Source organism: Danio rerio, chromosome 8 (genome assembly GCF_052040795.2).
Source record: "Danio rerio strain M-AB ecotype USA chromosome 8, GRCz13ab, whole genome shotgun sequence".
Classification (NCBI taxonomy): Eukaryota; Metazoa; Chordata; class Actinopteri; order Cypriniformes; family Danionidae; genus Danio; species Danio rerio.
This window is the reverse complement of record NC_141028.1, coordinates 35474405-35488334: the sequence shown is the minus strand read 5'-3', so window position 1 is coordinate 35488334 and position 13930 is coordinate 35474405. Positions and strand designations below refer to the sequence as shown.

Below are 13930 nucleotides of genomic sequence, written 5' to 3'. Positions count from 1 at the left end.
CACAAGTCCAATGACATGCGCTATACTGTAGGTCAATTGGGTAAGCTAAATTGTCCGTTGTGTATTTGTGTGAATGAGAGTGTATGGGTGTTTCCCAGTGATAGGTTGCAGCTGGAAGGGCATCCACTGTGTAAAGCATACGCTGGATAGGTTTTTGGTTCACTGTGGCGACCCCTGATTAATAGGGACTAAGCTGAAAAGAAAATGAATGAATGAACATTAACAGTAATACCAAAATTACAAATAATAACTGAGTAGCAAATTACCATATTAGAATAAGTCACATTTATCTTTAAAGGTATCATATCTGTTTTAGTGAGCAAAAGAGATTTTACAAAAACTAAATAAATGTTAAATATCTTAATTATTCCAGATTGATTTTTTTTTTTGTATAAACAATTATCACTTTGAACTTTTGCTAGTGAATTAAACCAATATATACAAATAAATGAAAACTGAAAGTTCGTGTACACTTTGCCTTACTTTCTATGTTTATAATTTTCTTTGCATCATCAAAACAGCATTTCCACAGTATAGAGTGGAAACCAAACTCCTGTTAGTAGGTCAAGTTGATCAATGCGCCTTCAGAATGAGAAATGGATTTGCTTCTGCTTCTCGTTCTCTCTGTATCATTCAGTGTTCCTCTGTTCTGCAGGAGACTGGAGAAGGAGATGAGAGCTTTGTCAGACCGTGACTCTGTGTGTGCATGAGCGGACAGGACTGTGTTTTTGTAGGCCGCTGATAAAGTCATCTGCTTCCAATGTAGAGAAGAGCAGAGGGAGCCATCCATCGCTGGGCACGTGGACTCAAGCTTGTTAGGCTCTCTTTTCTCTTCACAGACACTCACACACAAAGTAAGACATACGCGAATACATGGAAACTTGTCCATGAGAATAAGCTGGAATCCTGTGATGGGTCTTTTATTCTTTTGGATGGACAGGGTCTCTGAGGAGGAACCTATATAATGAAATTTACAGAATCTTTGATAAAACCCAGGCTGAACACTCTGGGAAATATTCTAGCATGTGCATTAGATATTCATACTGCAGTGTGGGAGTTGACAAAAGCTTGTGCTTCTTGAATAGTACAAGTTTTCTTCCCTTTGATTATTACTATGTCAGTAACTTGAGGTTTAAAAGTAAATCCCACTATTAATTTATGAGGATGTTACTGCTGAAACGTTGCGGTATAGGGGTCCGTTGGTCCCTAAGCAACATGAAAAACAAAAATTTTATTTATTTGCATTTTTAACTAGCAAAAACTTTTATCCAAAGTTAAATATAAAATGAGGATAGTAGAACCACTTCAAAATGTGTACCAAAATATGTAGATAAGTTTTGGTTATTTTTGTGTTTTAACCATATTTCTTTAACAAACTGGTCTTTATCTTAAAGGGTCTCTTTATAGACCAATTACCATGTATGTAAACATTCAGGATGCGCGCGCAGGGAGGTGGCAGAAAGAAACCGAGAGCACTAGCATTTACAGCGAGGGAATGACATCCGATGCAGTACAGAGTTTGTTGTTGTCTTAGAAATAAGATATATTGATTACACATTATTATCTACATAATGCTTACAGTGTATTATGACAGCTCGTCACCCAGTGATAAGCACAGTAATTCGGCAAAATTAACCTTAAAGTGAGCGGCGTTCATCTGACAGGTCCATTTGCGATAGCAACCTCCCAATGGATATTAGATAAGATTAAATGACCAAGCATCCAGCCCGAAATGTATAATCTCACTGAAGCTCCAAGTGATTTTACAAGAGAGAAGTTAAAAGTCTACAAGTCTTTGGATGCCAACGATGTTGTTCTGTGGGGTCATGTGCAAGAAATAATGCTCCATGATGATCAGATTCAACACTATGTAGAGCTAAAAACTGAGGTTCTGCTTAGCCAAATACATGGAAAGAAGACAGGGCTGTACAGGGCCTGGGTAATTATTCACCAACACGTAAAACGGCTGCATTCTGATAGCAAACTGCACCTGTACAGCAGCGTATGTGAACTTACAAATAGAGGTAAAGTTGGTTTTATATTCGCACATTTGGACTTTCTCCTTATTAATATAATTTCATAAAAGTATTATTTGCAAACTCTAAATAGCAAAATCATATTAGCAGCCAATGACTATCAAAGTACAACATTGTTCACAGTCAAATAATCAGTGTTAATGTTGTTTTCAAGTCACACTTGCAGGTTATTTCAGACCAAATATTCAAAGTGCTGTGGTAAACAATATAGGGAGTGTGTCACAAGTTGTTACTGAATGAATGTGTGAATATAAAACCAAATTTACCTTAGTAACTTACATTTTCACAATTCATTTTTAACATTTAGTATTCCCAGTTTAATTAACCATATGTAAAATCTGATTTTGCTGAAATCATTTCTGCAATTAAAAAAAAAATGTGTATGATTCAGCATAGCGTTTCTAATTAGTTAATCACTTTTAAATCACTTTTATGCTGCAATTGACTAAAGTAAATTCATACTAGACTGCTTTAAGTTTCCACAATACTCTTACCAACCTACTTAACAATTTGGTTCAAGGAGGTTTCGTTCATCAAAGACAAACGTTCAAACCACAGCACAAGAGAAAATGACCACACAGATTATGAATGTAACCCCTGTCGTAGATCTAAACACAGGTGAACAACATAGAACAACACTGAGCATTTACAATGTTGAGGATCAAGCTCATTGATTTTAGGTCAACGTAGGAACAGATTAGGTGTCCTATTAGTCTATGTGTGCATAGGGTTCCACAACAGAAGTTTGTACTGTATATGTGGAGGACCTTTTTAACATTTTCTCAATTCCTTTTAATAGTCAAGTTAGAATCTATGGAATATGGAGTGCTGTTGTTGGAAGTGCAAGTATTGACAACAGAATTGTCTTCAGCCATTTTTTTAAAAATATCCAGAGAATCAGCTTCTCCTTAGGTAAGCCATTCCATCAATATGGAACATTAAAGGTGAAAGTCCTTGCAATGGATTTTGTGCCCCTTTGTGATGGCACCAAAGGCATGTTCGGTTGCTGATTCCTGCAGAGTCCTGCCTGGCCCATAACCATGAAATGCTGAGTTAAGGTAAATGCCTGCAGGGCCAGTGGTTGTTTAGGCAAAGCACCTTGTAATTGATGTGAGCTGTGATTGGCAGCCAGTGTATATTGTGTAGATTTACGAATAAAGGTGTGATTTGCTTTTGTTAAAGACCACACTCACAGCCACATTCTGAAACAGCTGCTAAGGCTTGATGGTGTTGATTAAGAACCCAGCCAAGAGTGCATTACAGTAATCCCGCCTGTACAAAACAAGAGCTTAGACAAGCAGCATGTTCTGATAGGAATGGTCTAATATTGGCTGCTTTGCTTAATGTTACAAAAAACCTCTGACACTATTTGAAAAATGCAGTGCATAATTTGTCAGTTTATACTTCTGCATCGATTGATTGAAATACCCCACGGTGCATACGTTGCATTTAGCCGACACCATTGTTAGCATTTAAACTTATATAAGTGAGGTTTCTATATGTGTGTTCCAATTTGTTGAGTTTGTTTGCTGATGTTTTGGGTTTTCGACAGTAGATGTAGCTCAAACTCACACTTGTTCTGGGAAGAAAAAGGTGGAAACCGGCAAACATTTACCATTCATTCATTCATTTTCCTTCAAACTAACTCCCTTTATTAACCAGGGGTTGTCACAGCTATAAGCCGCCAACTTATCTAGCATATGTTTTACACAGTGGATGCCCATCCAGCTGCAACCCAGCACTGGGAAACATTCATACATACTCATTCACGCAAATGCACTCTGTCCAATTTAGTTTATCCAATTCACTTGTACCACATGTCTTTGGCCTGTGGGAGAAACCGCGGAGGAAACCCACGCAAACATGGGGAGAACAGGAAAACTCCATACAGAAATGCCAACTGACCCGGTCAGGACTCAAACCAGTGAACTTCTTGCTGTCAGGCAACATTGCTAACCACTGAGCACTGTAACACCTAACATTTAACATATTTAATCATAAAATAAGCACAAAAGTATCAATCTGGAGCTCCTCTAAGGGACTTGACACTTGTGAAGCCTCCTGCTACCAGCCTCAGTCCACTACCACAGCTCTCTGGCTCTGCTCATACTCAACACCACTACCTAACTGACCAATTAGAGGTCTTACGTCCTGTTTCTTCATGACATGTAGTCAAGGCTACAGGTTTCCGAAATTTTTCAAAATATTTTTGTGTGTGTGTGTGTGTGTGTGTGTGTGCATGTGTTCAATAGAAAAAAGAAGAAGAAAAAGGAAAGGTTTGCGACAAGAGAAGCCTGATTAAATGATGATAACTATGCCTAACTAACTAAGTTAGGTGAACTATGCCTTTGCATTTGATTTATTTTTTTTATAAATTTAATTGATTTTTGTGAAAGCTGACCTGATTTTTAAAGCATGATGTTGACCTGCATGAACTTGCATAATTTTTCATAAAAATGGAGGCGTGGCTTAGTGGTGTGCTATTTGTTTGTGCATTTTTAAAGTTCAATGCTAGCCTCATTTAGAAACCACTTCCATTTTCTCTCTCTCCCCCCCATCCTTTCCTGTCCTCTCTACTTTGAATCAAAATGTGTTTGTAATAAAATATCCAACTGGCCAAGACTCAACATAAACTTAGATGCATTATGACTGATCGAGCACTGAATGATTGCAGCTCTACACATCGGTTATTCTCTTATTTCACCAATCACCTTTAACAAAGGCTATGCAGTACAAGCCATAAAACATCTGTACATTTATTTTCATGAGTTTCTTTGTTGATGACGTCATCTGGAGTTTAACAGAGCAAACCGTTGCAGGAGATTGAGACGTGTGGTCTTCACCTCTCCCTTAACAAGCTGAAAAGGGACTTGAGGGGGAGGCGTAACCCATACCGTCTGGATCTGGCACACATTGAAGAGTCCAATCAAAGAGCAAGGCAAGTGCAGGACTCTCTCTCTTTCTCTCTCTCTCTCTCTCTCTCTCTCTCTCTCTCTCTCTCTCTCTCTCTCTCTCTTTCTGCCATATGAGGCACATTAGAGTAATTGAGGAGCAATGGGCTCGGGCGTGAGCTGATCTCTCTCTGTTTTTTAGGGTTTAATCCCCTGTCCTGTTCTTCTTAGCCCCACCACCATCCCATCTTTTCCCAGTTTTACTGTTTATATGGTAGCCGGGAGACCTTAATGTGCTGGAACTTAAGAAAACACATGAAATAGAAAAAACACCAGCAAATTAAGAAAACATCTTCATCAGTTTGAGAGCAACTTCTCATTCAGCAAACACAAATAGAGAATGTGCTGCACATTTTCACCACACATGCTCATTAAGAAACACAATGCAAATCCTTACAACACATTTGGACTGTGAAGAACAGGAGCACCTAGAGAGAACCCACACGAACACAGGGAGAACACGCAAACTTCACACAGAAATGCCAACTGACCCAGCTGAGGCTTGAACCAGCAACCTTGCTGTAAGGCGACATAGCTACCCACTGCGTCACCATACTGTCCTGATGCGTAATTGTGAAACTATTAGACTAAATTAACTTAATATCCCCAAATAAATATAATATCAAGGCTAATGAAAATAAATTTGCAATGCTTCATTATTTGTTAAAAGTCAAAATAAAAACTACATACTAGGAAACAATACAACTGCAATGTGCTAACCGCAGACCTCTTTTTTTCAGATCAAAATGTTCATGTTGTGAGGATTTGCCATACGTTTCTTAATGTGCATGTGTTGTGAGGGTTTGCAAAGTGTTTTTTTTTTTTTTTTTGTATGCATTGTGAGGATATGGTTTGCAAGCGATAATGAGACCAGTGGGCAAATTTGGCCAGGATGCCGGGGTTAAACCCCTACTCTTTTTTGAAGGATATGTTGGCATTTTAAAAGACCCCAGTTGGGACCTCAATTTTAAGATCTCATTTGCAAGACGGCGCTCGTTTAACAGTATAGACTCCCTGTCACTATACCAGGGCAGCAGGACCCACACAGACCACAGGTTGAGTGCTCCCTGCTGGTCTCACGAACACCACTTACAGTTACACCCTAGCCTTCCCATGTGGTCTTCTATCCTGTTACTGACCGGGCACAGGCCTGTTTAGCTTCAGTGAGCGACCATGTGAGAGTTGCAGAGAGCTAGCTGCCAGCATAGTGTATTGTGCACTTTTATTTTTTCATTTCTGGTATATGAAAAAAGTGCAAAAACACACTTTTATAGCAGTATTCCCTTAATTTATTGAAATTTAAAATATCTTGGGAATTTTAATTAAAACATTAGTTCATTCAAATTAAATATAAAACCAAAGCTATTTGACACTGCCATGGCATTTAGTGATCATTAAACAATCAGTGGTTCTCAGTTCCTGTCATTGCACCACACTGTTCTCTGATAACAATCTTGATAGCTAATTACAGAGAGAATTACAGGGTCCCTAAACAGTGTTCACTACTCCCTAAATATGCTGGATTCAAACCTAAAGCAAAATTAAGTACCTACATTACATATAAAGTTAGTGCAAATGTGTGAATACAGGTGAATTTCCTCCAGGCGCTGAGAATGACATGGAATCAGGGCCGGATAAACGTAAGGGCTAGCATTCCTTTCAGTTCATTGCTGTTCAAAAACAGTGACGCCGGTGCTAAACTGGGGCTCGGAGTGGCTGTAGCCCAATCAGAATATTAAACAGCCCTGTTTTAGTCACCCATAAAGATGATCAGATGTCCCAATTTTCACAGGACAGTCTTTTATTTCGGCACTACCGTGCGAATCGTCCAGTCAAAGGTAGGTTAACCAAGCTCGCCGTAGGAAAAAATATAAAAAATTCAAGCAATCTTCATTGATACACTTGTAAAAGTTATAACAGAAGCTGGAATAGGCTTAATCATACAGAATGGACTCATTCTGTTATGCTTGACAGTAAGTCTAACTGAACCAGTTAAAAAGCAAACTTTTTTATGAATGTTAAATTTGCCCTTATATGAAAACGACAGTAATATGGAGCAATGAAATATTGGCGCTGGCTTTTATTAGACATTATATCTGATGCAACAAATAAATAAATAATTAAAATAAGGATCTATAGCCTTCTGTAACTCAAAAGACCACAATAAGCTATTTTGAATGTTTGAAGCATGGACATAAAATATATTAGGGATTTATGGTCAGCTAAAGTTCTTAATAAACGTTTTAAAGGTAAACCCATTTAGATATTCATTTTAAAGCACTCATTTAGGAAGTATTTTTTTGTTTTGTGTTTTTTTTAGCTGATTTTGGCTTTTATATTAGCCTATATCGTTACTTAGTTTTGTCTACTTGCAGGCCTATATATATATATATATATATATATATATATATATATATATATATATATATATATATATATAGTACATATATATGTACTTTTGTGAGCTAAAAAAAATTAAATGGGGGGCCCTTGGATTTGCCATAGCCCCAGCGACCATTTATTCTTAATCCGGCCCTGCATGGAATACATGACATGTTGCTGCAAATATGTGGGATTCACCTCAATCACGTCTTCTGCGCAAATTCAAGTGATTCAATTTGAGTGGAAAATTATCTTGAGATGAAAAACATCCCACGAGTAAGCTAGAGCAAGTGACGTGGTGCTCTGCTTGTGGTGTGAACCCAACAATAAGGCCCATCTCAAATGTTCTAATTGGTTGAGACTCACGATGACCCATCCAAAGTCAGTACTGTAAACATCCCACCCCATGACCAATTGTCTGCCTCTGTGTGTATTCAGAGCCACAGAGCAATGGACTTTAAAAAATAATAATAAAAAAAAATACTGCATTAACTATAATAATGTGGTAACTTGCCCAGCCCTAAAAAGACATATTGCAAGTTTCTCCCCATTATTCTCCCCTAGAATAATAACTTTCCGCTTGTTCATTGTGAATTTTTATTTTCCAAAATGACAAAATAATGTACTGTTTCCAAACCTGTTTGAGTTTCTTTCACCTGTTGATCACAAAAGAAGATATTTTGAAGACAGTTGAAAACCAGTTATCAATGACTTCCATTGTATTTTAATTTTCTGTCTATGGATGTCAATGACTACTGGTTTCCAGCATTACCCATAATATATAGTTTTTTTGTTCAGTAGAAGAAAAATAATAAACTTTTATATAGATCTGAAACCACTTCAGGGTGAATAAATGATGAGCAAATAAATTTTTTTGGCAGGACTTCATTCATTCATTCATTTTCTTTTCGGCTTAGTCCCTTTATTAATCTGAGGTCGCCACAACGGAATGAACTGCCAACTTATCCAGCACATTTACGCAGGGGATGCCCTTCCAGCCGGAACCCATCTCTGGGAAACTTTTTGGCAGAGCTTTCAGTTCAGAAAAGCTTTGTTGCTTTTGTTGGTTCTCTTCTCCCCTTCAGGATGGCTCAAAGTACTCTGAACATGGAGATCAATTAGCTCTTTAAAGTGAGATCAAAGCACCATAGCCCCATGTCCAGGCATGAGGGCCAATTAAAGCTGACCAAAAGGATGCTGGTCTCCATGGGCCGCTCACCACCCGACACATGCTACACATTTAACAATGTGCTATAAAAAATGACACAAGTGTGTGTCCTTATCATATAATGGACAATATGAATAATATTAGGTTGGAGGTAATGCAGCGCATGCAGTTTCTTTTTTTTTAATAACCATGATGGTCAAGATTAAAGGAGAAACTATTATATTTATAGTGTTTACTAATGGACCGTTCTCCACCAAAATAGGCCATACAATATACATTAACATTTACAAACTTTAGTTATGTAAAAAAAGGCATAATTTATATTTACTATTATTGTTATTATATGTTATTATATTTATTTATTTTTTCTTTTTGGTTAATGTTTAACTTATTTAGCATAATAAATCCATGTTAGTGGTATAGTTACACTGTAAAAAGAAGTAAAATAACGGCTGTTAAATTACAGAAATTTACCGTAAAATAACAGACTTTAAAATATAGAAATTTATAAGAAATTTAATGATGTGAAAATAATTCATGTTTTTGGGCATATTATATTAAAACATTAGAATTTAATTACATTTTGCATTATATTATTAACTATTGTAAATTAATTATTAATAATGAATATTATATTGTACATCCCTCCACATCTTACTTTTATTTTAATTTTTTCTAACTCTCAGTCAAAATATATTTTTGTTTTTATATATATATAATAGTGAGTAAGAAAAAGAGCAGGAGTGATGGAGTGTTTGAGTGATTATTGGACAAAGGAAGCTCAAGTCTCCGTCCTCAGATCAGACAGGTGCAGTGACCCCATCCACCTCTGGAGGTGCCACTCGCAGTTTATGGGACATTTATGGCCGGCCAGTGCTCTTTTCCTCCGCCACCTGGAGGCAATAAGAGCTCGGCTTGTAGGAAGCAATGCAGGGCTCCCGGGGGACGCCGGCCCTGTTAAGATGTTTATGATTCAGAAAGTGGTCCAGGGGGAAAACACTGACAACTACAGAGGGGGATTTTGTAGAGCGAGCTTGTTTTCTTGTTATGGCCGACACTCCCCCAGAGAGCCGTATTTTTCAGGATTTACTTGCGACTTAAACCGTGCTTAATTACGTTTGTTGGACGATTTCCAGTTGGCCTGATGACTGGTTAGTTACTTATTTCGTGTTTCATTATTTCGAAATCGGTAATCATATTTGTGAAATAAAGAATGCATGAAAAGTTTGTAAATGAAAGTTCAAGCGGGTCGCGTCTAAATACAGGTGGGTCTGCACTAATAACTTCAATGAATGGCATACTTCCTGTTCACTGATGCATAGTTCTGTGGTCCGACCTTGTTGTTTAAAATCATAAATTAAGAATCCATAAATCACGTGGATAGACAGTTTAAGTGATCTCTTTGAATGAAATTGTATAACAGATTAGCATACATTGTACATACATTTTTGTCATTTCTAGTAAAAAGAAAAACAAATTATATATATATATATATATATATATATATATATATATATATATATATATATATATATATATATATATGAATATAATCACCATCTTAATATGCTTTGTTTTTTAAATTTATTTATACAATATAAAACCTTTTAAAACCTTACCTTTTGCAGTTATTTACCTCATTTTTTATTTAATTAGGAAGATCAATTGGTTGCATTTTAGAGTCATATTTTAAGCACCGTTTTTTGCGGGTCTAGCTGGTTGGATGAAATAATATTTCCTAAAAATTTTGAATGAAGAAATATTAGAACATTAATTATTTTTTTAAAATGCATACTTATTACATCATTTTCTTTTCGGCTTAGACCCTCTATTTAATACATCATATATAATAAAAAAATAGTAATCAGTCAAAGTTTTAAATTAAAAACTAGCATATTGTCATTTACATATAATTAATTTAAATAACAAACTGGCCAGCGCATTAAATTTTCTTCAGTCACACTGAAACGACAGCCTAAGCTGTCTTCGCTGAGTCTCAAAATATCTTAAAATGTTTTTAGTTTTAAAAATCTAAATTTTAGGCCCTAAAAAGTCTTAAATTCACTGAATTATTGTCTTGTATGGCTCAAATCATTTTAAAAGGGTCTTAATTTTCCTTTGTTTTTATGTGAAAGCTACCCAATCGATCTAATACACTTTCAATCACCAACAATACATCTCAAAACTTTTAGCAAAACTATTCATAACTTACATTATAACAGTCTGTTGTGCATACATTTAGTTTTTTAAGAGTTTTTTTTTTAAGTTATGTTAAAAAAAATTATGTATACAACTAGGTCTGCTTGTTTTGACACATCATTTCAAATATGCGGCTAAGACAAAACTAATTAGAGCCATTTAAAAACGTCTTTGCATTTAGCCCTATACAAGTCTAAAAATTTTATTCTTCATGATCCTAAAGAGTTCAGAAACCCTGTATTTTACTTTATTTTTAGTTTTTCATATACTTTTCCTTTTTTTAAACATTATTTTTTTATTATACAACAACAACAACATTAAGAAGAGCACTCAATAATATGCATGAATATGTGTCTTAATTCTGATGTTTCAAAAAGTTAATTAGGCACCTGGAAAGCTGGCGAACCTCTCAGTTATAATGGCTCTGGTGTGTTCTCTTCTAGTCTGTAACTCGTCCTCCATACTGACCTTTGATGGGGTAAAGCGCAGCTATAAATCCTGCACTGAATCCACTCACACCTCCAGGTTTCATCCGGTAACTACATCTGACCACTAAAGCCTTCAGAAGTGCAGGTCTAACAGGAGAGCAGACAAAACCAGTGAATGATGACCAAAACTCGGATACAAACCTGAAGAGCTTCAGTCGTTGTGAGCTGCTTTTCTGCTATAACACTTCCAAGATTTTAACTGTGTGTTTGCCATGTCTGAATAAGTTCTCTACGTTTTGCATTCTGTTTTAGATTTCAATTTAATTGAGGTTTTCTGCAGAAATGTGTGTGGATTAGGTCTGGGCGACAAAAATCTCATCTTATGATTTACTGTAAGTAATTTTATATTATGATAATGATATATATCACAATATAGTGCCATTTCTGTAAATTCATTCATTTACTTCTTTCTATATATTGACCACATGTAAAGTTCTTTTTGTGTTTTAAAGTATAAACTCTAAAATCTACTCATTCATTTGTGACCATATTCTCCCTTTATTTAGAACTTCTAGGCTCAAGCATGTAGAAATCTAAAATAAATACTCAGGAAATATAAACTCTTTTCAGAAACTAATGATTACAGGCCAAACATAAAATAATTGCTAAATAAAATGCATAATATAAACAGTGTACTTTCAAGATTGTAACTTTCTCATAATTCTGCTACGAGTGTGGTGCTGCGTTTACACAACAGTTTGACGACACAATCGTGTTTATAAAAAAGAATATCAAACACGGAGAAAAAAAACCTTTTGTATGAGGAACTACTTTCTTCCGCCATTAATTCACATCTGACGTCGGAACAGCAAGAACCGTTTCTACTTCACAAATGTCACTTTAGAGATATGATTTGAATGATTCTCCTGCATAATATCTAAAGTGAGGACAAAACAGGTGGTTTTGCTCACATTTTTAGATTATAAGGCTAAAGGGCATATAATGCCATCAGTCTACAGAGATTTCCCAGTGTTTCACTGTTACATTTGGGAGATCACAATGATTATCCTCGAAAAGACCAAAGCAGTGCAATCCCTATTAGATTACTGTTGAGTTTGCAATCAGGAAAAACGCTAAACACATGCGGGCATTTCTTTTCTTTCTTTTTACTGAACTAGTCTGCAGTAACGATAACTGGAGACTTATTAGAAACAAACAGATGGCCAACCAAAAAGTAACTCAGGGATATACAAAGAGTGGCCAACACAAAATACATATATTCCTAATATTCAAAGTCCCATCTCACACTCAACAAACGTTCGAGGTTACTAAAGTAACCCTTCGTTCCCCGAGGAGGGGAACGGAAGCACTATAAGTGGATTTGATTGTAAAATCCACGCATTGGGAGGTTCGGTTCAGAAGCTACTCGTCTGAAAGAGTATTGAACGGGCCAATTAAGAATGAATTGGCAGCGCAAGCCTGTGCAGGTGAGCGGCATAAGCAATCAACTGAGTATATAAGCTCACCTGGCGCCAGCAGACGCTATCCTTTTTAAGCTGAAGAGACTTTCAACAGCTAAGGGACAGTCATTATGGCGACGGAGTATAGTGCTTCCGTTCCCCTCCTCGGGGAACGAAGGGTTACTTTAGTAACCTCGAACGTTCCCCTTCGGGGGGAACTTCAGCACTATAAGTGGATTTGATTGTAAAATCCACGCATTGGGAGCCCATTGAAAGCGCCATAATGACTGCACCTTACCAACACCCCCGATGAGGAGATAGTCAAGCAAGCGTGACGCACCCACATCATGGGGGGCGCGGTCCTCCAACGTGTCCCTGGCCCTAATTTATCCTACTTCAACAGAAGTTTTACGGATTTATATATATTTTTTTGGGAAGTCGTGAGCATCTAGATAATTCTAGGAAAATACGACAGTACGTTGGGAAGCGTGCAATCCCGATAGGGAGGACGCTGCGGAGGCCATCCGTTACCCAAGGGGGGATAGATGGCAGAATTTACATATGGACTAGCCCTAAAAGGGGGAGTACGCATAGCAAAAGAGTGGTTAGCGGGGAGGGAAGACACGGGTCTGCCCAGGGGGGGACTTAACCATGGCTGAATAAGCATATGGGATCGCCTAGTGGGGACCACGCATAGCAGGCACCTTTACCCAAAACGCGGGCTGACCAGCGGGCAGACCTAACGTAGTGGGCCAGCAAGTGACTCCTCCGCTGAGTCAGTGCTGGGGGCCACGGAGGAATCTGCAGGGCTCACCTGACGGGGAACTTTACTGACAGATAAAAAGGCGCACGTATCTCCGTGTTAGGGAAAATGGCGCAGCAAGCGTGTTTCAACACCCTACCGAATTGTTTCCTCAATCACCAAGGGTTACCTAATACCCTGGAGGAAACCGGCTCCACTCGCAGATTGTAAAACCTTGCAAATCTGTTGGGTGTCATCCAGCCCGCAGCTCTACAGATGTCTGTTAGAGGGGCGCCGCGTGCGCGCGCTCGAGAGGATGCGAAGCTCCGAGTGGAGTGCGCACGCGCTCTCGGGGGACGCGGCTCATCTCGGCTCTGATAGTGAAAGAAGGCATCCACAATCTAGTGGGAACTTATTTCGGTACGGCACTTCCCTGCTGCCGACCGCTATAACAGACGAAGAGCTGCTCAGATGATCTAAACTCTGAGTTCGGTCCGGATAATACGCAAAACGCGAACTGGACAATAAATAAGGGCTGGGTCTGCCTCCTCCGAGGGCAGCGCT

At 37.7% G+C, this 13930-nt stretch overlaps 2 protein-coding genes across 9 annotated transcripts in view; both read left to right on the top strand.

The window, feature by feature from the left end:
* Window positions 1–854, top strand: part of mvb12bb (multivesicular body subunit 12Bb) — a 148861-nt gene extending 148007 nt beyond the window's left edge. For all 4 annotated transcript variants that reach the window (XR_015496728.1, XM_087262565.1, XM_087262562.1 and 1 more), the window contains one exon: window positions 656–854. Coding sequence is in view for 3 of the 4 variants with exons in the window: in XM_087262565.1 (XP_087118691.1) it covers window positions 656–694 (39 nt within the window). In the remaining variant the exon portion in view is untranslated. The remainder of the gene's footprint in view (window positions 1–655) is intronic.
* Window positions 855–9339: 8485 nt separating this feature from the next.
* lmx1bb (LIM homeobox transcription factor 1, beta b) overlaps window positions 9340–13930 on the top strand; it is a 144758-nt gene continuing 140167 nt past the window's right edge. For 2 of the 5 annotated variants that reach the window (XM_087263385.2, XM_087263383.2), the window contains exons 1-3: window positions 9340–9802; window positions 11180–11384; window positions 11477–11556. The gene's annotated coding sequence lies outside the window, so the exon portion shown is untranslated. The remainder of the gene's footprint in view (window positions 9803–11179; window positions 11385–11476; window positions 11557–13930) is intronic. The other 3 variants (XM_087263382.2, XM_087263384.2, XM_087263386.2) reach the window with 3 other exon arrangements.